Below are 23235 nucleotides of genomic sequence, written 5' to 3' on the forward strand. Positions count from 1 at the left end.
CGTGCGTGCCTGTAGAAAGGAGTGAGGGCGGCGTGCGAGCCACGATCTTCCAGCGGGTGTGTGGAGGGACGGACGCCGCCGCCGCCGGCTTTGAGCCAGCCTCAGTCTGAGCTCCACGTCTGTCCCGTCAGCTCTCTTCTTGGCACTGACTGAGCTGAGGACGCTTCACTAGAGGATCCTGATGTTTTTTTGTTCGTTTGTTTTTTTGTTTTGTTTTTTTTGGGAAAAAAAACCCAGAAAGTAGTGGTTTAACCATGCATCAGAGAGTTGATGTGCTGCCCCGCCACACGGCCTGCTGGTTGATGGACTTGTGGAGCCCGGTGAGGCGGACGGAGCTGTTGTATACCTCATTTCTAACTCGAGACGAGTGAAACCTGCTTTAATCTACTAAAGAAACAAGTAAAATGTAAAAAAAAAAAAACAAAAACAAGAACAGAGTTGTCTGTGGAGAAGCCTGCTCATACCTGTACTTGTTGAAGGGGGGAAGCTGCCACCAGGGGGCGCCAGAGTACACACCACACTACCATGAATGTCTGCCGTCGTCCCCTGTGCTCCCGCTGTCCTCCATCACTGACGTCCTTCTGTCTCCGCCTTTCGTTTGACTGATTTCCTCCTCCCTGCTTTTAATTTTGACAATCCTGTTTTCGCGTGTGTCTGTAGTTCGAGTCTGACCAGGTACAGGTATGTGCAGTCCTCCCACGGGACGGCGTGCTGTCGCGGCCCGGCCCCGCCCCCCCCCCCTCCCGGTACCACCGTTAACCAAAGACTTTCTAACTTGATTGTATGTGAGCGCCGCCGCCGCCCGTCCCCGCCTCACTGCTCAGCGACAAAAACCAGTAGCCGGCGCCTGCCGGTTGCTGCCGCTGCCGCGCTCTCCCCCCCCCCGAGTCCCCGGCCCGCCTCTCACCACTCCTCCTTTTCTTTTCGTTGCATGCGAATGTGCGTCCGGTTTCAGTGCCTGTGGGCGGGGATCGGAGGAGGGGGGCGGGGCGGTGGGGCCGGCCGGGCCTCCTGATACACACCGGCTGGGTGGTGTTTGTTTGTTAATACACACTGAGGGTCCATCCTGTGCACACCGTACCTGCTCAGGACGCCGGCTGTTTTCTATGTCTTGAGCGCTGTTGCTAGGATGTCGTGGTTCCCCCCTCCTCCTCCTCCTCTCTCTCTGGACTGTGGTTAAGATGCTGTTCCTGCCTCTCTCTCTCTCTCTCTCTCTCTCTCTCTCTCTCTCTCTCTCTCTCTCTCTCTCTCTCGCCTGCTGTCCCTCCCGCTGTGACACTATGCATCATGGTCCTCCTCTGCATGTCCCTGCGGCTCAGACTCGGGCCGCCGGGCTTCAGTGACACTTTGTTCTCGATGCTTTACTCCGGGCGGGGTCCGGTCGGCCGGACCCTTCCAAAGCGCTATCCCAAAGCAAAAATCCAAATATTTAACTTTTGACAAATGCAGATACCAAAGATCTCTCTCTCTCTCTCTCTCTCTCTCTCTCTCTCTCTCTCTCTCTCTCTCTCTCTGTCCTGTCTCGGTCCTCCTGTCCCTCCTCCGCCCTGCAGCATGTGTATTAAGAGACAGACCCAGCACTGGCTTTAGTCCTAGCCTCAGTAATTCCAAAGCTTAGATGTATATTTTGGTATATCTCTGAGAAATACTTAACGTCTGTTCCTCGTTTGTTTGTTTGTTTGTTTGTTGTAATCTCTCTTTCGTTTTCTGCCACAGCATGGAACTAATTGCAGAACTGTCTTACTCTTGGTAGGTTAAAGAAAAATAGTATTTTTGTATGTTTCTGGGTGTGTTATGTGTGGTTATCAGTTCACAGCCCAAGTGACCATATCTTTCATCGAGACAAGAAAAAAAAAACAAAAACCCTAAAAACAGGAGAAGATGCCAACCATGTACATACTGTCTGTGTCTCCGGTCAGCGTTTCACGGTGGGATCTTGGGCTCACCTACAGGAATGTGTCCCGTTTGCCCGGTTCTCACTCTGCAGTCTCCTCCTGTCCAGGACTCGAATGTACAGAGTTTTGGTTTCTGTGGTGAAGTGAACACTGAGGGACACTGCTCCGACCGACTACAGCGAAAAGAAAAAAAAAAAAAGAAGAAAAAAAAAAGCAAAGCAGCCTCCAGTCACGGCGGCGTAGAACTGAAAGATTGTGTAGGAGTTCTAAGTATGTGAATCAGGATACATAGTAGATTTAATGCATTTGTCTGCTGTATTTTTTGTTTGTTTTGTTTTTATACACATATAAAGATAATCTTTTACTGTAAATGTACAGTTCTCTTTTGTTGTAAGCATCATTAAACCATTTTCCAAGTGTTTTTCTGACAGGCGCTTGGTCTTTTATTGGGTCCAGGTTACAGCTCTGAGCGGCGGCGGCGGCGGTCGGCCTGCCGCTGCAGCCGTCAGTGGAATCGGAAAACGACAAAGAACGAGGCCTTTCTAGAAACAACTGATTGAAACACGACGCAGAGAGCAGCTTTGGGAGGAACCCTGACGCTCGGCTCCCCCAGCAGCCCCAGGTCAAGATGCTTCCCCCGCCGTGCCCGTGTATTCATGCTGGGATTTGAGCCCCTCCTCCTGAAGCTGCTGTGGACGAGCCGAGTGGCGTTTCCTTCATCAGCACGCACATTAATCACTGTACTCTGAGTTTTTTGTGCCTCCGATGCAGCCTGATTATTTCCTCCAAATCTTTCACAACTTTTGCCATGAGAAGATTTTTTTGAAGGCGTTGCTCAACATTTATTACAGAAATACAGACAAAATCCAGCAAAGCACTAAAAACATTGTTTTTTCTGTGACCAACAATATAAACTGGGTAAAGTGTGTGAAGCAGGCTCTGGGGTGGGGGTGGGGGGGTCAGGGGCTGGACCAGGCTCGGGTTCTTCACTGTGGAGCTGGGGGGTTGGCGCGGCCGGTCAGGGGCTGGACCAGGCTCGGGTTCTTCACTGTGGAGCTGGGGGGTTGGCGCGGCCGGTCAGGGGCTGGACCAGGCCCGGGTTCTTCTGCGCCGCCTGGTGGAACCGGGAGGAGACACCGTTCAAACTGTAAACTGGTTACGCACAGGAACTGATGAAAACTGCTGAAACAGATGTTTTGCAGCTGCTGGGAGCTCGATCCGTCTCACACACAGACGTTTAAGAAATTAATTTCCAGTTTTGATGTTTTTAACTTGACCAAACATCAGAAATCAGCAGCTCCTCTCTTGACCTCACGGCTTGTTATCGTCCTGTTTTCTGAGACAAAGCTTCACTTCATCCATTTTTTTTCTCACCTCGGGGTTCTTCTTCTTCTTGGCGGCTTTTTTCTGCGTTAGAAACAAAACAGAGTTTGGTGAGACGGGGGACGGGAGGAGGGACCGGCTAACAGGAGCCTAAACCTGAACCCTGACCTTCGGCTTGGTGGGCTGAAGCACCTGGTACGGGTCACTGTCTTTGGGTCTCTCCAGCTCCTGAACACACACACACACACGCACGCACACACACACCCCAGCAGTGAATAAAACCCTGCAGCAGGTCAGAGAGGAGGAGGGCAGGGTTTACCTGGTAGGTGCCGTCATCCTGCTGTAAGGTGACAGAGAGCAGATATTAGAGCCGAACCGAGCCGAGCCGAGCCGGGCCGAGAGTCAGAACCAGCAGGAAACTCACCGGCGGTTCAGCCAGATGCATCCTCTTATACTGCAGCACCGAGGGGAGAGAAAGATCTGCTGCTTTATTCAGTTTGACACTTTTCAATTCAGATTACAGTCACAGTATCGTAACTGTTTTAAATACATTCATTTACTGAGAATTAAACTAAACAGTTAAAAATTACAGTTACTGCTTTAAAGGTGCTGTAGGCAGGATTCGACATCTCCGCCATCTTGCTTAGGGTTACCTAAGTAAGATGGCGATTTGAAACCCAGCACAGCCAATCCTGTCCTGTTTTCTCTGACATCACGCCCTCACGCAAGTTAAGCCCCTCCCACAAGAACGTGCGACGAACGCCCCTCGACCAATCACGGTTAGAGCCTCAGGGGCTCTTCTGATTGGTCAAAGATACCTGGAGCTGTCGAGATTCCTTTTCAGCTCAGAACAGAGACAGATGGAAACGCTGCGCCCTTGCGGTAGTGCAGTTATGCTACACTCCTAAAGGATTATCGATGGATACTCTAACATTTAATCCAAAGAAAACACAGAAAAATTAGCATTGACTAGCAAAATCCTGCCTACAGCACCTTTAAGGACGGGGATCATCTGCTTCTTTCTTTGTTTGATTCTTTACGATTTTTTTAATAATAATAAGTTTAATTTATAGCGCACTTTACTTTTGAAATCAAAACTCAAAGTCCTACATTGGGCACAGGGTTAGAAACAAGCACCGGGTTTTTGTGGTGCTGATTTGATTTAAATTGCAATTCTTTCATTCTGATGATTTTTTTGTGTTCTTTTTGTTTGGTTTTAGCAGCAGAACGTGAAAGTTTCATGATCATGTCTAAAAACTATATTAGGAGCTATATTTCCCCCAAAAAAACACATTACATCTAATGATTTTTTCAACATTGAACCGTCTTCTCAAAAGCTTTTTCTAAATGATGGTATATAAATGAAGTTTTCTTAGTTTTGCAGCATTTCGTCCTCCTGTATTTTTAATATACAGTACATACGATAGAAAAAGCACCATCACAGGTAAAAGTGGTTCAGGTGTATTAATGCTGTATCAACCTCTCTAAAAGGGACTTGAGGCAACTTTACAAAATTTACCTCAGTGCTGCCGCGATAGGCGCTGCGGGTAACTGCAACTGCAGCCACCAGCCAAGGCGGCACGGGAGCGCGCACGAACATTTTACAGAATGTCCGGCTTCACAGCACAGGGGTTACAGTCAGGTCGGCACCGACCAACTCAGCCACTTGAGAGCCCCCCCCCCCCCCCCCCCCCCCCCCCCCCAGGAGGCCGACTTGGCTTGATGCCGACCTGACTGTCTCTCGCTAATGCCGTTTACTACGTCGCGGTTTACTGCAAGACCACAGGGCATATTATGTGATTTTTGTCAGCATCCGTTTTCACTCCCAAATGCAGCTGAAGTTCCCTCCATGAATCAAACGCATATCCAATGTTTATTCGGGTGCCTGCCCGGCTTCGGTCTCCTTTTTTTTTTTTTTTTTTGACTCACGAGATAACGCTGATAAACTCCTTTTTTTCTTCGTGGTGTTTTTGTGGCTTTGAGTGGATGCAGTTATCTGATTGTATGAGGAGGGGTTGCTCGTGCTTCGATTCACAGACCGGGAGCAAATATATAATATTACCGGGAGAGCGGACAAATGAAACTACAAATAGAACTACAGACGAACTTTCTTCTGTTGATTCTTGGTTTGTCAGCAAGTGAGCAGCGGCGTATTTGCTCACGCGCGATTCATTTGACGTGTGGACGGAGTGGTGTGGGTCTCCTCTCTGCTCTGACTGCAGCAGGGAGCGCTGCTGAGACTGGCCGCCTGTGAGTGCTTTGGGACGGGGGAGGGGCTCACGCAGCACTCGCTGCTTGCTGAGGACAGCGGAGACGTCCTGTCACGTCTCCAGAGCTCCAGAAAAAGTCGCTAAATTTGTCGCTAGACGCTTTTGACCAAAAAAAAATCGCCAAGAGGCTTTGGAAAGTCGCCAGATTTAGCGAGAAAGTGATCAAGTTGGCAACACTGCCCGCCCCTGATCCCAGCAGTCAATGACCTATAGAAATACTAATTCTATAAGTAATTCTATACGTCATTGCCAGCAGTGTTTGAGTCTGTGTTCACGGCGGCCATGTTCTTCCTGTTCGGCAACGCGCATACAGCGTCAATTTACGTCACATCCCCACGAGTGCGCGGGAAATTCGGACCCCAAACAGCAACAAATTATTTGGCACACAGCCTGTATAAGGCAACAGACAGATACGCGGATTGGCCTGTTATTTTAGGTTTTTAATGCTTCACGACCCATTAGCATTGAATAAACTGGAAATGCATGTGTAGTTTTTCACAAATCTTGCCTTAAGTCCCTTTAAAGTTACTCTTATAAACTAAAAGTGGCCTAGATGTACATAACCAGTAAAACTAGAACTGTACTGTCGCTTTGGAACCGCGATCTGAACTGACGGCTGCGGCTCACCTTCTCTCTGAAGAAGAAGACGGTGAAGACGACGCAGTAGAGGAGGAGGAAGGCGTCCAGACTGTAGCAGACCAGCGTGTGGCTGACAGAGCCTGCTGGAGACAGGAGCAGGGTCAGAGGTCAGAGGGCAGAGCTCTGCAGGGACACCAGGCCTCAGGCGGTTCGTCTGATCACCGGACGGACGAGCAGCGAAGATGCTCCGGACACATTTCTGAATTCAATATAAATTAATGTTAATTTGGTGATTATTTTGAAGCTTCTCCAGGATTTGATCTTTTAGTATCATTTCAGTGAAAACTGCAGTTAAATCTTATTGAATTAATGAATTAATAGTTTTTTTTTCTGTTTGTTCCCTCATAAATCACATCAATTCAATTTCAAACCTTTTCAAATCATTTTCAGGATTTTAATGGTTTACATGCTTATTAATGCATTTTCAAGAATTCATTCATTTACAAGGAACAAATCTGAAACAAAAAAATCCATATCTGAAAAAACAGTGATGAGAGATGGAGTTTATTAAAAATTATTATCATTATTATAATTATTATTATCATTATCATTATTATTATTATTATTATTATTATTATTATTATTATTATTATTATTATTATTATTATCATTATCATTACTATTATTATTATTATTATTATCATTATCATTATCATTATTATTATTGTTAGTAGTAGTAGCAGTAGTAGTAATGATTAGAAATGTATTTTTGAGTTGTTTAGATCAGGAGTTCAGTCTTTATTGGTTGTAAGAGTTTCATTTTAATTTTCATCAGGTATAAAAGAAAAGCTTTGATCTTTAGATTTAAACGTTTTTGTTGATTTATTTTATAGGAGAACAGAAACGGCCATAAGTTGAAATAAATACAGAAATGTAAAAAATGGCTCAGCAAATAAATGTACATACCAAAAAACAGCAATTTTGTTTATGCAAATATAAAATGTGAGACGAAACATATTTGTTTTGTCATTTTCACTTCAATTTATTTACTTACTGTATTTTGTATTTTTTTAATTCTTCATTATTGTATTTATTTCTGTATTATTTAAATTTCACATTTTCTTTTCTCGAAATCATATATTTCTTTTTTTTTTGTCTGGCATTTTATTTATTGACACTTTTTTTATTCACTGTCACCTTTATGTCTTTATTATTTCCTGTCTGATTTTTTTGTTTACTGTTTTATAAATTTTAACATGAAACAAAACATAATAATTTCCTTTGTGTGGTTTGTTGGTTTATACATTAAATGTATATTTCTGTCTTGATCTTTGATTCTGTCGGTTCCGGTCCTCCATCATCAGGGACACACTGAGCTGAATGAGTCTGACCGAAGTCCTGAAAATGGTTTAGAGCAGAAATGTCTAAAAAAGAGCCGGAGAGAGGATGGTTGATCTGAGAGGACGACTCAAACGGCTGGGTGTATCGAGAGCGTGGAAAGTGCAGCTCGGTTAGGAGGACAGGAAGCGGCGTGTCTCCACTGAGGTTCAGCTCAGGCGGCTTATCGGGGAGTGCGGTTGGAACAGGAACTGCTGCGAGAAGACGCTCACTTCCTGCTGCTTTCCTGCTCATCGCTGAGATAAAGGGAACGGCGATCGGGGTGTGAGATGCCGTCCGAGCGGTGAGGCCATCCGCCCGGCGAAGCGGCCTGCAGCGAGAAACACGGCCTGGCCTGAAGGCTCGAACCCTCCACATCAGCAGGCGTCGGCCATCTTTACATGATTATTATAACCTAGAGATTATTGGCAAACTGTGCAGGATTCACACATAAAACTGTTTCAGTTGATCACAGGAGTGACAGAGATGAATCCAGCAGTCTGCAGATAAAAGCATTGAAATTATTCAGAGACCTGCTGTAGAGCAGCAGTCAGTAATTTACCTGTAATATGATTTTACTGTGAGGGAAAGTACTCTAATTTTTCTTTATCGTACATTTAATGTCTTCCCAATTACCCAAAATTAGATTATTCAAACAAGATTGAATAAAAGTGATATAAACCTTCCTATCGGACTATCAAAATAAAAGTCTGAGCTCCCAGAAATGCTGAGTTTGACGCCGATTAAAGCGTCTGATTTGAACTGCAGTAAAATTATTTGAACTCTGAATCATCTGTATTAAAGGTGACTGGAGATGATAAATCTTTCAAAAGAAACGATTTTTTTTTTTTTTTAAGGAAATGTGCCTAAAAACTAATTTTTTGATTTAAGAAAAAGCTGCAGTAATAAACTCTTATGAGACTGTCTTCAGCCTCGTGGTAAAGCAGCCGATTGAAGAGATCAGTCACCAAATATTCTACCGTTGGTTCTACTTTTGATTGTTTTTTTTTTAAACAAATGATTTTGTAATTTCTTTTCCTGAAGTGCGACACATTCCTCCGCTGCCTCTGAAGTCCTGAAGCGAACGGCGAGCGTTTCTCCCCCGAGCAGGAGCAGAAAGTCGGCCTCACGCCGCGGAAACGTGTCGCTTCGCTGTAACACTCGATCAGAGGCATCGGTATACTTTTGGGGTCATCAAGGAACATCTCCTCATCTCTGTTTCCTGTTTTCTGCAACTGCTTTTAGTTCAACCAGTGGAAAAAAAAAAAAACAGTCTGCTGTCTGATTTTCTGCTGCATGAAGGAAAAAATAAAGTCTCTGCTCCTTTTAGAGACACTGGTGAGAAGAAAATTACCATCTTTTACAAATCACATCAACTTTTTAGCTAAAAAATCGAGATGTGAAAATAAAGTTTTTATAAATTGAATTTTAGATTTGAATGTTAAGGCATGCTGGAGCAGGATGTCCACTTCAGGAGGGTTTCTCAGGTTCATCTGTCCTGCAGCGTCTCTGAAACCATCACTTGAGCCTCGTCTCCCACGATGCACCTCTCCAGACGAAAACAGCTGTAAAGACACTTAGTTTTACCTGAACCGTAAACCGACGGCGGGAGCACAGAGAGCAGGAGGACGGCAGTCCTCAGCGTGCCCATGGCTGGTCCTCTGGTCCGGCTGTCCCCTGGCTGTCCTCTGGCTGTCCTCTGGCTGTCCCTTGGCTGTCCCTTGGCTGTCCTCAGGCTGTCCTCCTCCTCTGCGCTGGCTTCGACTCGCCTCCTCTGCCTCGCAGCGCTCACAGGAAGTGGCTGAACGCAGCACCTGCAGTGGACTGCCTGCCTCCGAGACGCGTCAACGCAGAGCTTTGAACAACCCCCCGCCGCTCGCGCTCTCGCCCCCTGACACACACAAACCTCTGGTCTTGGTTTTCAGCACTGAAACAAGAGACAGTATCTGTGGATCACAGCAGAGTATTCCTTCACGAGTGTCTAATAAAGAGCAACTCAAAGGTCAAAGTATGGACACACAGGTCAGGGGTTCCAGACCCTCCGATGGTTTCCACACCGATCTGTGGCACTGGAAGCACTTCCTGAAACTACAGGGGCAGAGGGGGTCACAGACAGCAGCCTTCATTTTGTTGCCGGTGTGTGAGGGTTTCAGCTCGTCTGGCCTCTGGAGGCTTCCTGACAGAAAACACTGCTGTTCTAATCCCAACAAAGCAGAGGGAGCAGCGGAGCAAGATGGACTTTAACGCTCTGAAAGGTTGTGTTTGGCCGTTTTAAGTAACAAATTAGTGAAAACATTTTTAACGTTCTACACCCACCCACAGCTCCACCCGTCCGCCAGCTGAGAGGACTGATCGATGACAAACCCGCCGTCCGTCACAGAGGAAACAACTAGACACACTCAGGAAAAGCAGAAAACTCAATCAGCATGAAATTGAACCCTGACTTATTGTGAGCGTGGAGGTTTGGTGAGGAAAAGAGTCTCTTCCTGGTCTTGATTTACTGTCTCTTCAAGATGCCTACGTTCAAACACGGCCAAAGACTCCGGGATGAACCCTACACTCGCTCATAGTTAGCTGGGATTGACTGAACAGAATAAAGCTGCATGAAAACAAGCTGCACAGAAAGAAAGTTTAAAGTGAACAGAGAAAGTCCTGAAGGCTCTTCTCTCTACTCGGTGACACATCTCTTAATAAACTGGTCCTACAGCAGCAGGTCGGGCAGGACCAGACCAAAATACAATGAAAACAAAAATAAATGAAACCACCAGAAGCGGCTCTGATTGACGAAGTCGGGCGGAAGTGACAAAGTCACGTGATCTACCTAGCAACCAATGCCGCCATTTTGAACTAGGGGAAAACAACGCCGCTGCAGCATTACCATCCACCTGCGGTTCTGTGGTGCTTAATAGACTACTGACCTGGTTTACTCTGTTCCAGTAGGCAGCATGTTGTTGTGGAAATTCTACTAATAAATGCACCAAAGACTGAGTTCCTTATTGATTCCTTTTGTTCCAGTTGCAACAGGAGAGAAGTCCCCACTGCTCAGTCAGGGTGACTTCTGAAGTTCTGAGACACAGACCGACATTTATACCCTCTCCTGCCACCCTGAACCCCTGCGGCCAGGGGAAGACATGTTAATGTCATTAACACGTTAGAGGCTGCCCTCAGTCAGGAAGGGACACATATTTAACATATGAAGTGACAAAGGAACAGAAACTCCAACAGCCCAACCCACTTCAACCCCCCTGTGGCTGCCGATGCATCTGAGAAGAACAGCATACAGACCATAGATACCTTTTGGAGATTACACCCGGTCAGGGGGAGACACATTTGTTTAGCATGTAACGGGACAAACAGGAATGACATCCCCCCCTTCTCGGCTACAGTTGTGTGAGGCTCTCAGGGGGCCGTACTGCTACACTGTGTTGACAATGCCTAAATTAGTTGTTCAGTCATAAGTAACACACACATTTTAGCAAATCCATTCCATTCTGATACGGTGTTTTAGTGAACACTTACTTGAATCTATCACAATGTTTCAGGCCTATACTCTCAAGAAGCTATGCAAAACTACAAACCTCATACGCATGCAACTTTATCATTTCTGGGTGGGTACAGACTCTGCACCACCCGGAAACCAAGATGGGGAATTTTCTATTATAACATCTTCCCTGTTAAACAGATTTGATTTTACACACCAAGGTGTAGCTGGTGCATGTCAAAGGTTGTTCAACAACACCCTTGGGAATCCGTGATGGAATGTGGGCTACTACAGACACGAACTTCTAACTGCATGAAGGGGTATGTGATTTGACCTACAGATGCAGTGATACATGTTAATCTGAGTTACTAATATTTAATCTCCTTGTCTATTTTCATGTTGCAGACTGGGCGAGACTTGCAGCCGTGTTGGAGCTCTTCTAGTCCAGACTGAGGCCAGTGTGCGCTCAGGCTATTCGTCTGCTACATGCACTGACTTGCCATGTCAATGGAACGTCACGTTCACTAAGAACGTACAGCCAACCATGGTGTGCAACATCAGACTCTATGAAGAGGAGGTGAGACAGAAGGTCCAGCATTCCAGAAGACAGTACGAGAAGAAAAGGTTAGAACCGTCTTCCAGTGATGAGCACGAACATCTTTTATCATCCTCGGCCGAATGCAGTACAACAGCTGTTGGACTTAGTGGCTTTGAACGGCGCTGGCAGCCATTTACTTCCACTGTCACGCCAGAGCCCTTGGACAAGTTTCCTCTGCCACTACGCAGCCTGTTCCAGCCTGAATATAAAAAGCAAACTGCTGATGAGCTGTGTAACACCGCCAAATAAATATGTAAGTCGTTGTCATTGTCTCAAGAGGAAGTAGGGAATGTCAGTGCTGCAACAAAGTCCCAGGCTTCCTCGATAGTTTGGCATGATCCCTGAGCTGGTGGGATTACAGCCTCGGCGGCTCATAGTGCACGGCACACAGTCACCAAGCAGCCAGCACTGTCTCTCATTAAGAAAATCTGTGTCCCAAAGCTTCTGCCACTGAACAGCCCTGCCATAACATGGGGAAGAAAGCCCGAGACAGACGCCTTTGAGGTGCACATGTACATAAACACCGGAACACCTGTACCCCCTGGATGCTTGATGCCCAAGCAACTGAGACAGAGTCCTCCAGGACGTCACAGGGACATCAGAATACAAACATCTGGGCTGCAGCCGTCATGCACCAAGCCGATGGGATAGTCGAGTGTGGTTGTTGTGGCAAAGGGGTTGTGGAAATGAAATGCCCCTACAAGCATCGCTTCTCAGCACTTTCAGGTGCTTGTGATGATGGTGACGTCTGCTTGAACACTGATTTAAGGCTGAAACAAGATCGTTCCTATTCCTGTAAGTGCAATGAGTGGTTTCACCCTTCATGCCTGGGTTTGAAAGGGTTACCCAAGACTAAGACATGGTATTGTCCTGCTTGCCATAAGTGTAAGAGAAAGTGAACATTCACTAATGTAAGTAGTCATTTTAATGCGCAGTGACAAACCCAGACCACGTCTATGCGACACTGCTCCTGAGGTAGTGCTTGGTGCTGATGTTATACATGTACAGTTATCTATGATACAGGGATTCGTTCTCAAGCAGAAACATTGTCAAGTGATTTTTTTTTTTTACCTTCACAAGAGCAACTGAGCATGTGTAGACCACTGCTCGCGATGTATTCTGTAGCCATTATGCAATTCATTGAAGCAGTTGTACTCATTTGCCATACAGTGGAAAAGTCAAGTTTTGTTGTTTTCTATTTTGTCACTTGTGTTAGAGATTGTATTCATCAGCATTAATGTACTTCTATTGAGAGCATTCCTCTCTGGCGTACCTCTCAGTAGGGCAACTTCAAATGTCACGGTTATTGAAATAGCAATAAACTGATGAAATCACAATTTGTATTTATCTGTTGTGTTTATTTGCTTCACGTTGTTACATTGCCAAAAAAAATCAACATTTTGAAACCCACTTTACCTGTAAGCTGACTGCTTCTCAGCCTGAATCTGTACTTTTAAGACAGCCCATACTCCTGTGCGGTGACTTCAGTATAAATGTATTTCACACAAAATGTCATGTTTGGGTGAGATATAACTTTTTCTCAGTAAATATGTGTCATCAAAGGTATTTCTTTTAGGTTTAGATCTACATCTGTACTCTTGATACCCCTCCTGTTAAGTCCCTGATATCTACTCGCAAAATCTGATAAAATGTCAGATATTTTCCACCAGGAAAGTCTGCATTGCCACCCCCCCCCCCCCCCTGTTGCCTGAATGACATTCAAATAGTTTTTGAAATTTCAGTCATAGGTTTGCTGTCCCTGCTGTCTGTCTGTGCCTCTGATACTAAACAGTTGACAGTGAGAAGGAGTTAATGACAGTCTAAGGTTTCCCCTCTGTGGTCTTGTTTGAAATGGCCCAGGAATTTACTTGCATCAGTGGTACCCTAAAGGATTTACTCCTATGTTATGTGCAAATATCCCGGCTTTGAGTGAACAGTTCCAGAAAACATTTCACAGTGAGCTGTTCCACATTCCCATGAATATGATACAAGCAACACTGTGACTCTAATATTAGCTGAAACTACAACTTTGATGAAGTGTTACACAACTGATTTGATTGATGTATTCAGCACGTGTGGTTCTGCATAGACACCATTCTTGAAACATTATTACAGTTAAAACACTTGTGTTAGAATGTTAAATATTTTATTAGGATTGCACCAGACAAAAGAAACCACAAATGACACACATACACAAACACAGTGACCGGCGCACTACTCCTGATAGACGATACCTTCACCCATGTTAGTTAAGGCCGCACAAACAGCAAGAATTTTGTCACAACTGGAGAGAGCAGTGCCCAACCTTTCATCCGTCAAACTCTGAACACATCGAATAGGCAGAGGTCCTTTCATAATGCTGTATCTGTCTTTTATGATTCCAGTTACCCGTTCAATACGTCTTCTAAATGAAGATATTTTGCGAGAGTTTTCAACTTCCTGTGCGGATAATTGTCTCTTGCCTTTGGTGAAAGCAGGTGTGATCAGTTCACAGCTGCACTGACTTGCAAAGTCCTCCGACAGGGTCAACTCTCTATCAGCAAGAATCTGATCACCTGGATGATGGTAGCTGCTGCTAATAAATCCAGAATCTCGGACAATTTGACTGTCAGAAGCCCGTCCGCCCCATGCCTGTGAGAGAAATGTAACCATCCCCAGGGGGTTACACCCTACAAACACTTTAATTGTGCAGTGTTTCTTGTCGTTACTGTAGCACTGAGCTCATGCCAGCAGGTTCTTTGGAGCGTCAATGAATATTTCAAAACAGTCAACAATACAAGTCAGTCGAGGGAATTTCTGACGGAACACAGGGGGAATAGTCTCAAAGAGGTCCCCTCTCTCTGGCCAGCTGACTAAGAATCCTACCTTATCATACAACAACTGTATCCATTCCCAAAAATAATCTATGGTGGTTGTTTTGGGGATTCCTGCAGCAAAGGCCAGAAAATCAAAACAGATATTGCATCTCAGCTTCACCAGAGTGATGAACAGCTGATCTCGCAGTGGCAGGCTTTCTTTAGTGTCGTTTTTCTTTTCACAGAAAGAGCTCAAAAAGGTGAACAGCTTGAGAAAAACTGCCCACTCCTATCCAGTGAGCATTTGGCATTTCTTGTCATCACCTTCTACTGCCCCAGATGATACAGATTTACACAAAAGAATCGCTTCAAGAGCAGCTTCTTCAGATAAAGCCTCGTCTCTCTCTCTGCACAAATTGTTAATTTCAGCCAACATCAGTTCACGTTCTGAGATGGAGAGAGGTTTGGTCGTGGGAGTGAAACCATTATCTTTGCTGTCCTCCCGGGGCTCTTCAGCACCCAAACAGGGTTCGGCTGAACCTGTTGACACTTCCTGGGGAGAATCCTCAAGTGCATCAGAGTCTCCGTTCTGTAGGGGATTCTGTAGGGAAACATGCATCACATTACACACAAAATTAAGTCCTTAGTTATAAGGATCCCATAAAAGTAATATTTATTTTTTTACCAAAGTAATCAAAGTTTATTGTATCACATGAGTTGTGGGTCATATCAGAAATACAGTTATTTAAAAAAAAACAAGACATTTTTACCTCGGCGCTGCACTGAGACATTTCCTTTCAAACCGGTCCAACCTGGATGCAGCTTTGGCCTTGGCTGTGGACGGTGTCGAGGGGAAGATGGAGGGAATGTAATCTGGGTGGGTTTCATCGTTGACTTTTTCACCTGCAACATTTTAAATCCATGAGACAATATATAAGTTATAGTGAAATATGACGCACAGAATCACAACAGTTACATTTAGGCGAAGAAATACTGTTATACATATAGTTATATCAGAACAAAAGCATCAACCATTCATCTTTTACGGTGACTCTTACATAAAGTAACCAGAATTAACATTACTACTCACAGAAAATATGCAAACTAATAACATTTTAAAGAAACTGTTGTTGATACAGGATTTCACTAACCAGAGATCAAGTGCTTGCTGCAAACATAGGCGTATTTGGATTGAGGGGTCCACAGCTTCGAGTGGTTGACAGTGCCATCAAGCTCCACATGACTCCTGTTGATAGCGTTCAGCCACTTTTCTCATCTCAGCCCTGCTTTTGGTATCAGGAAAATTTTCAGTTCTGAATTTTTCACAGTGTTTTCGGTGCAGCCGACCACACAGCAGCTTTTAGGCATGGTGCTGAGGGAGATGCTTCCCTGTGCTGAAAAGAAAAACAAATGGTGTTCTTTACTAAAACCTACACGTCCTAAGTAACTGGTAGACAACCTCAGTTTTGTCATTTATATTTTGCTATTATACATCATTCATAATTAGATTGTGTGGACAGAATGTTTGTCTATGAAATGATTAGTGGACGAAATGACCAGCACCCTATCAACAGCAAAAGCATGATAACAATACAACTTTAACAATCCAGCTATGAATATAATTGACGTTCTATCTGAATCTGATCATTAATAACATTTAAATAACCGTTCTATCTGATTCGTCCGATTTCCCTGATTCTGTAGAACTTTAAAATTTGAAAATCGGTAAAGAAATGGCTGAGATACACATTTTTGCCTTCGGCTTTGTCTCTGTCAATGTTTTTTTTTTTACCGAATTTCAAAATTCTACAGAATCAGGATAGTCTGCTCTTTATGTATAGGCGTGTTTTATGGAAGTTTATGCATTAAAATTACTCACATTCGAGATTATCACGTGCCGGCGGTCCAACAGACTTGTGTGCTTCTTTTCGCTTTGCTTTCTCCTACTTCAAAATGGCGCCTTTACTCGCTATGTAGTCACGTGATTTGTGACGTCACGCCGACTTCCTCAATCACCTTGTTCGATCTGGCAGCTGCTGCGCACCACGTGACCTTCTGGGTGTTTCCTAACCGCGTGTCACGTGACTGTGACGTCACTGCTAGCAGTAGTTAAAGCGCAGCTCGGTTAACCTGTCAACTAGCAAGTTTAGACCGTTACCACCAGCTTCGTCTCGCCTCGCCTCGCCTCACCGGGGGGGTGAAGCCCGCAACCGAGCCCAGCGCGGAGCCGCTCACCGGAAAGCCGCCGTCCATCCCTCCCGCTGGCCGCCTGCCGCTGTTATTGTCGCGAAGCCTCTTGCTAGCTAGCGCCGCCTCTGCTAGCCGCTGCTAACTCGCTGCTCGCTGCGGCGTTTGCTGAGATTTTTCCCCCGCACAAAACAGAACCGGGACCGCAGACATGACTCGGCTCGCCTCTGCCCGGCCGTGGAGTCTGGGGGTGGCCCTGCCGCTCCTCTTCGGTGAGTGTTTACCTGCTCTACCCTGACCTAAGATGCCCTACAGACCGCGGTAAACAAAAGGGCGCAGATCGCCTCGCGCGAACCCAAACGGCGTTTGCTCCTACCCTGCGCGTGCACACAGTCCCTAAAAAGTATTTAAACTCACAGACGTGTGATGTTAAACTTCAAGACTAAACGCTGCGGTTCTAAGTAGAGTCTGAGGCCAGTCCAGCGTGTGCGTGCGCGCGCGTGTGTATGTCAAAACAGGCTCTCCTGCTGCTGACGCTCTTCATGGAGCTTCTGCTTCATCTGATGGCAGCAGCCCGAGGTTCCAGTGTTCCACATTCTGGAGAACTGAGTTAACCTGTTAGGTGGGTGGACACTGTGCAGAGGTTCAGTCTGCTTAAAACTATTCCTACAATGTGTGGAGTGACTCCTGAACTCTTCTCCCTTCTGTCCTGTCGGTCACCTTTGACCTTTATCATTATGGAGCGCAAAGAAGGCGTTGTTTCCACTTCCAGCTTTTCTGGTTGATCGTCTTTTAACAATCAGAGCTATAATCTGTGCTCCAGGCCAGTGTTTCCTGGTCCTCAGGCCTCCTGTCCGGCATGTTTTAGGTGTTAACCTCTTTCAACACATTCTGCAGAGCTTGATGATGAGCAGATCATGTGAATGAGGTGTGTGTGGAAGAGGGAAACATGTTGACTCGGGGGGCCTGGGGACCAGAAACCAACACCGGTGTCACACTGCATTTTCTCCCATCAGCACCCTGAACCAGGTCTGATCTGCTCTACGTCCCACAGCCTTGTCCACCCCCTGGTCTCTGATGTTCCCCCGGTGGGAACCCTGACCACAGATTGAAAGCTACTGCGAGTTACTGGACATGGTGAAAGGAGATAGTAAAGATAACTGTGTCCCTGAGCTGATTGTCTTTGACTGAATCACACGGAGGACTGTGTGTGATTCTTCTGCAGCAGCTTGAAGTCACCAGTTAACCTGAAGTCGTGTTTCTCAATAAGGGTAACTTCACCGCAGTGTGTTTTTGACCTGGATGCGTTTTTCAGCTGCTGCTCTACACCAGGGCTTTGCCACTGTTGCTCCGCCCACGACGGCCCAGACCACCGCTGCTCCGCACAAAGGACCTGAGAGACCGGAACGGGGGCAGTACCACGTCAGCGGCAGCAACGGCACCGTGTGTTTACTGGCCTACATGGGCCTGCAGCTCAACATCACTGTCAACCTGGGCTCACAGAACAAGGTACCTGAGGGGAGTCCCCCCTTCCTGCTGAAGCCAGGCGCCCAGAGCGATTAAAACACGCCTCATTCATTCACAGAGCGTCCAGGATGTCATGAACATCAACCCCAACCTGACGAAGAGCTCCGGGTCGTGCGAGCCGGACCGCGCTGTCCTGCAGCTCAACACCGACTCCGACAGGACCAACCTGTCCTTCGTCTTCGTCCTGGTGAGTGGCTGCTGTTCGTGTGACGGCCACTAGGTGGCAGCTGCAGCCTGAAGTGAGACTGACTGGGTGATGCTGCTCCTGTCTGCAGAACACCACGTCCAACAAGTACCACCTGGGGGAGGTGTCCGTGACGGCTGCCGTGCCGGACATGACGGGTGAGCCATGCTTTAACGGACGTCGTTAGCCGTTAGAGCTGTATTCAGGAGAGTCGGTGTCTGCTTCAGCGGTTGTGGTGTGTGCGACGTGGTGAGATGTCGGTGTGTGTCGACCCACAGAGCCCTTCTCGGCTCGTAACGTCAGCCTGGACTACCTGCACGGGAACCTGGGCCACTCCTACATGTGCCGACAGGAGCAGCGTCTGGCCGTGACCTCCGGCTTCTCCGTCAACGCCTTCCAGATGCAGGTCCAGCCCTTCGGGGTCGTGGAGAATCAGTTTGGAGCAGGTGAGCTCTCCTCTCCTCACCGAGCGCGGCGTGGTGAAGCCGGTCCGCTGCCGGTCTGACCGTCTCCCCTGCCCACCTCAGCCGAGGAGTGCCAGCTGGACGAGGACGACATGCTGATCCCCATCATCGTGGGCGGGGCGCTGGCCGGCCTGGTGCTGGTCGTGCTGCTGGCGTACCTGATCGGCAGGAAGAGGAGCCACGCCGGCTACCAAACCATCTGAGGCCGCGCCGCATCAACCACTTAGCCCCGCCCCCTCTGCCCCCGCAGCCTTCACCTCTTCGCCTCAGTGTGTGTGTGTGGTGTGTGTGTATTCTCTGCCTTCATCAGTAACACTAGTCATTTCAGCCGGCACTTTCTCAGTTTGCTCAGTCAGAAACGAGGTGTGTGTGGTGTGTGTGTGTGAAGCGAGGAGGGGTCTTCTCTGGTACGGTGTACAGGAAGGGTGTTGTCAGAGGGTTGGGACAGTCCTCCACTTGTTTTCTACTATTTATGATTTGTGTGACAGGATCTGTGAGGGATTTGAACAGGTAGCTATTTGCTCTCTCTCCTGGTGTCTGTCCGAGGTTTAACGTCTCAAAGGGAAAATGTCTGCCAGTTCCACGTTTGCCAACTCGGACGGAGAGAGATTAATGGATGTATGAGGAGTTCAGGGAACGTACTGAAAATAATATTCACAGTTCTGCATAGAAAAGGTCAAATGATGAAATGCCAGCAGAACTGTGAGTAATACTCCCAAGTTACTTTTTGCCATCGCCTCTCGTCGTTAAACTTTGGACATTGAAGAAGAAATGAGTTACTTATCGCCAAAAACATGACATGGAAGAGGAATTTGTTGAATGGCGATCACCCTGGAGTCCCAATGTGTATTTAAAGAAGTGTGTGACTTAGCCATGAGGGTGAACTGGACTCCTCTCAGCTGGCTGCTGGATCCAGTGAGCAGGACCCGGTAATCGGGTGGATTTGTGTTCCGTGTTGAAGAGAACTGGGTCGTTTGGTGTGTGAAACATTGATCAGCCTCTGATGCAGTGAGGATCAACAATAATAATAATCTGTAGCTCGGAGCAGAAGGTGGAGTTTCCAGGGTGGGGGAGTGGATGTTCCGGTCCACTGGGTGGCGCTGTGTCAGTCTGGGGCCCGAGTAGTGTTTTTTGGGGGGGTGCACTGAAGACAAAGCCCCCTGTGTGACGATGGAAAGCTGTGGCTCAGCGTTCATTAGTGCCTTCCCAGCCGTCACACGGTGTGATTCCTGTCAGCGGTGCTCAGTGCTGCCATGTTACTGAGCTGTGGTGTGTGTGTGTGTGTGTGTCCTGTGGCCTGTGTGTTCTGTCTCTCCTGTCCTCCTCATGGTCCCGATAACGACTTTCTGCAGCGGTTTTAACGGGCTGGTTTGAACTGTTTGTTTTTTTTTGTTTTGTTTTTTTTAAAAGAGGTCAAAGTGAAAGAACGACTCAGCCGGACCGTTTCTCGTCTCTCCTTCATCCTCAGCCGTCAAACCGGTTCCGGGTCGGATGTTTGTGTGCAGGTTCTTCACTGAAGCAGGAGAAATCCAGACATCGGAGGTCAGAGGTCACGTTCAGCCCAGTGGAACCGCGTTTCTGTAAAACCAAACCTCTACCGCCATGAGTGACAGCAGCCTCAACTTAAAGCCAGCTTTAATGAGAGCTGCTGCTGCTGCAGAGTACAGTCACATGCCTCATGCTTAACACAGATCTCATGTCTTTATTCTGATTAAAAATGTCAGAATATTTCCTGTTATCCCATGAACAACAGACATTACTTTATTTGACTTGTTGCATATTTTTTTTATTTTCCTTAGGAGTTGAAAGAAGGAACAACTGAAATGATGAGGCTCAGAAGTCTAAACAATATGAAATAACACGATTCAGATGAAGTGGTTTCCATTTAATTTCTTCTCCACTACTGTAGTTCTATCTTTATATTCTAGGAAAGGACTATTTCCTATTGTTTCTTTCTGGGTTGTTCACTGATATGTCAAAAGGATACTGGAAAATAAAGGCTGTATTTTTCTCTAATAATAAAAATAGGCAAAGTCTACAACCAAAATACAAGGAAATGGTTTTTCATCTGCTAATAATTTGCCCCTTTTTGTTTCTTGTAGTGGTAAAGATATTAATCTTCAAAATCAGGTTACATGTTCAGATTGCGATGCTGCAGGAAGCCGCCAGGCCTCGTGGAGGATGTGTGCTCATCACTGTTTGACCAAGGTGTTTAAGAAATCAGCCAATCGTGAAGCCGATCCAGGAAACGAGACGACGTGGAGCGCAGAAGGCAACCCTGATAAGAACCGGACGGAAACACGGGCTGGTGTGAAGGTTCTCACGGTGTTTATAGCCGCAGAGGTCAAAAGGTGAGAGGCGAGGCTTCACGGCGGGCCGGACTCCTCCTTCAGGACCTGCTGTCTGCACTTCTCCCTCAGCTTATCGATGGTGGCCATCGACAGGCTCCCAGGCTCCGTGAAGATCCTCTGCAGGAGGAAGAGACGGACTCGTGAACGTCACGACGATCGTGGAGACCCTGAGCAGAGCGGGTGCAGGCGGGTGTCACGGTCTGATTCCCCGGTCCGACCTGCATGAAGGCGTGGCAGTCCAGAGTGAAGGCGCCGCCGGTGATCTGCTTGAAGCACTGGCACACGTCGGGCAGCGAGCGCGCCCTCAGGATCTCCGCCTGGTGGTGGACCACCAGCGTCAGCGCCACGCGGAACAGCACCTTGGAGCCCTCGTAGAAGAGACAGTCCCAGACCCGCAGCACCGTCTGCCAGAGGGGAGGTGTTACAACCACACACACTCTCACCTGGAGTCACACACCCCGGGTTCCCTCTGAGCCGGTTCCGGATCCAACCTCACCTCGATCGGCAGGATGTCGATGAAGAGGCAGATGAACCAGCGGGACACGACCAGGGTCCATATGCCGGGGTACTGGGCCATGAGCTGACCCACCGCGGGCGCCTTGACCTTCACCAGCTCCCCGAGGACCTGCTGGTCCGTCTTCAGGCCCAGCATGGCGGGGCTGTAGTAATCTGCAAGGGGGAGGGAACGGTCAGCGGCTCCAGGTTCCAGCTCCGCTCTCATGAAGAGCTAGCTCAGCTGTTCTCTTCATGAAGACTCCAGGATTCTAGTCCTGCCCTCAAACCGTCGTCCAGCTAAAGTCCCCTGAACCACATGGTTCTAGGCTTCGAGGCCCAGCATGGAGAGCAAACGTCACAGAGGACCAGATTTCCCTGCATTCAAATGAGGACTGCAGTCACAGCCTTCATTTGTTTGTCCCGTCGCCACTGCAGGGGAGCGTCGGCGCTGAGGAGCGTCTACCTGGGAGGATTCTGCCCAGCAGAGCATCCAGGAGCCAGAAGGACTTCTCCTCGTCTTTGGTGACGATGATGAGGTAGCCTGCGATGAAGTTCATGCCCTGGAAGAGACACAGTGTCACTGAGGAGACAGGAGACGGTTCAGATGAGCCGAGCAGAGACCAAACTCCAGCGAGCGTCCACCTGGCAGTAGCCCACGGCGGGGTGGTGGCGTCCGTAGGCCAGCAGCACGTTGAACAGCGCCGTCTGCAGGCTGGGCTCGGCGCCGGTCTGGAACAGGATGTTGTCAGGAAAGGTGCGGTGCAGATCTGAGGAGAAGGGGTGGTTACTGAGGTGGAGGTGCAGGGGGTGGGGGCGGGGTGGAGCTGGACCACCTGTCCTGATGGTGTCCCTCAGCCGGCCGTCGTGCGGCGCAGACAGCAGAGCCTGGTAGTACCCCGCCCGGCCCTCCAGCTGCTCCTGGGCGCCGCTCGCCGCCATCCAGATCCGGGCGCGGTGCTCGTGCGGCACGCCTTTCCGGACGTAGCGCTTCACTTGGGGGGGAAAAGACGCCGGAGTCACACTGCGCTCTGGAGCAAGGCAGCAGGTGTGTGGTGCTCTCCCTACCCGTCAGGCTCTTCTCCACCCGAGGCCGGTCCTGCAGGAGCCGGGACCACCGGACCGACCGCCGGTTCAGCACGGCCACGTACTCACTCATCATCTCCTTATAGGACTCGAAGTCGTGGCGTCTCTCGAAACCGTAGGGGTCAATCCTGCGGGGTCAAATCCACAGACAGCAGGGGTGAGGCCGAGCGCTGGCGGCTGCCTTCAGCGGCTCGGGTTTCTGCAGGAGGCGATCGGGTTTCCCCGCTGGGTGGACGGCCATCGTTAGCTCACTCCCCACGGCCACGGGAGCAAGGAGCAAAACTCAAGGCTGGCATCGGGAAAGGTCGTGACCTTCACCTCACAGCAGGAGGTCAGCGGGTGAGAACAGAAGGAAAGCCGAGGAGAGCAGTCAAGAAAACATCCCCGAGCATCAGAACCAGCAGCAAACCCACCTGCCGCTCTCGTCGTAGCAGGTCGGCGGCTGAGCAGCCTTCTCCTCTCGGTCCTGCTCCATCAGTCGTGAGCTGCTGGTCCGGGAATCGAACGTCAGCCTCATGAGTTCATCAGCTTTACCTGTCTGAAGACGACAGGCTGCCGAGGAGCGCTGGAGCGCCGGCACCAAGAGATCTGCCTTCCGAGTGTCTCACCTTACAGCGCTCACCTGA

At 48.0% G+C, this 23235-nt stretch overlaps 2 protein-coding genes and 1 long non-coding RNA gene across 3 annotated transcripts; 1 reads left to right on the plus strand and 2 right to left on the minus strand.

The window, feature by feature from the left end:
* Positions 1-13661: 13661 nt before the first annotated feature.
* Positions 13662-16661, minus strand: LOC115402890 (uncharacterized). The gene is made up of 4 exons (XR_003933170.1): positions 16198-16661; positions 15470-15712; positions 15089-15221; positions 13662-14919 (listed from the first exon to the last, which is right to left on the minus strand). It is a non-coding gene; the product is annotated as an uncharacterized LOC115402890 (long non-coding RNA).
* Positions 16636-20718, plus strand: LOC115402889 (lysosome-associated membrane glycoprotein 1-like). Its single transcript, XM_030111523.1, has 6 exons — positions 16636-16777; positions 17821-18014; positions 18091-18219; positions 18308-18374; positions 18495-18662; positions 18744-20718. The coding sequence occupies exons 1-6, from the start codon at positions 16717-16719 to the stop codon at positions 18881-18883; spliced, it is 759 nt and encodes a 252-aa protein (XP_029967383.1). The 5' UTR covers positions 16636-16716; the 3' UTR covers positions 18884-20718.
* Positions 20274-23194, minus strand: LOC115402888 (growth hormone-regulated TBC protein 1-A-like). The gene is made up of 8 exons (XM_030111522.1): positions 23023-23194; positions 22592-22737; positions 22360-22518; positions 22169-22293; positions 21990-22086; positions 21528-21700; positions 21250-21435; positions 20274-21148 (listed from the first exon to the last, which is right to left on the minus strand). Exons 1-8 carry the CDS (start codon positions 23124-23126, stop codon positions 21047-21049), a joined length of 1092 nt encoding a protein of 363 aa, XP_029967382.1. The 5' UTR covers positions 23127-23194; the 3' UTR covers positions 20274-21046.
* Between the last annotated feature and the right edge of the window lie 41 nt (positions 23195-23235).

This window comes from Salarias fasciatus, chromosome 16 (genome assembly GCF_902148845.1).
Source record: "Salarias fasciatus chromosome 16, fSalaFa1.1, whole genome shotgun sequence".
Classification (NCBI taxonomy): Eukaryota; Metazoa; Chordata; class Actinopteri; order Blenniiformes; family Blenniidae; genus Salarias; species Salarias fasciatus.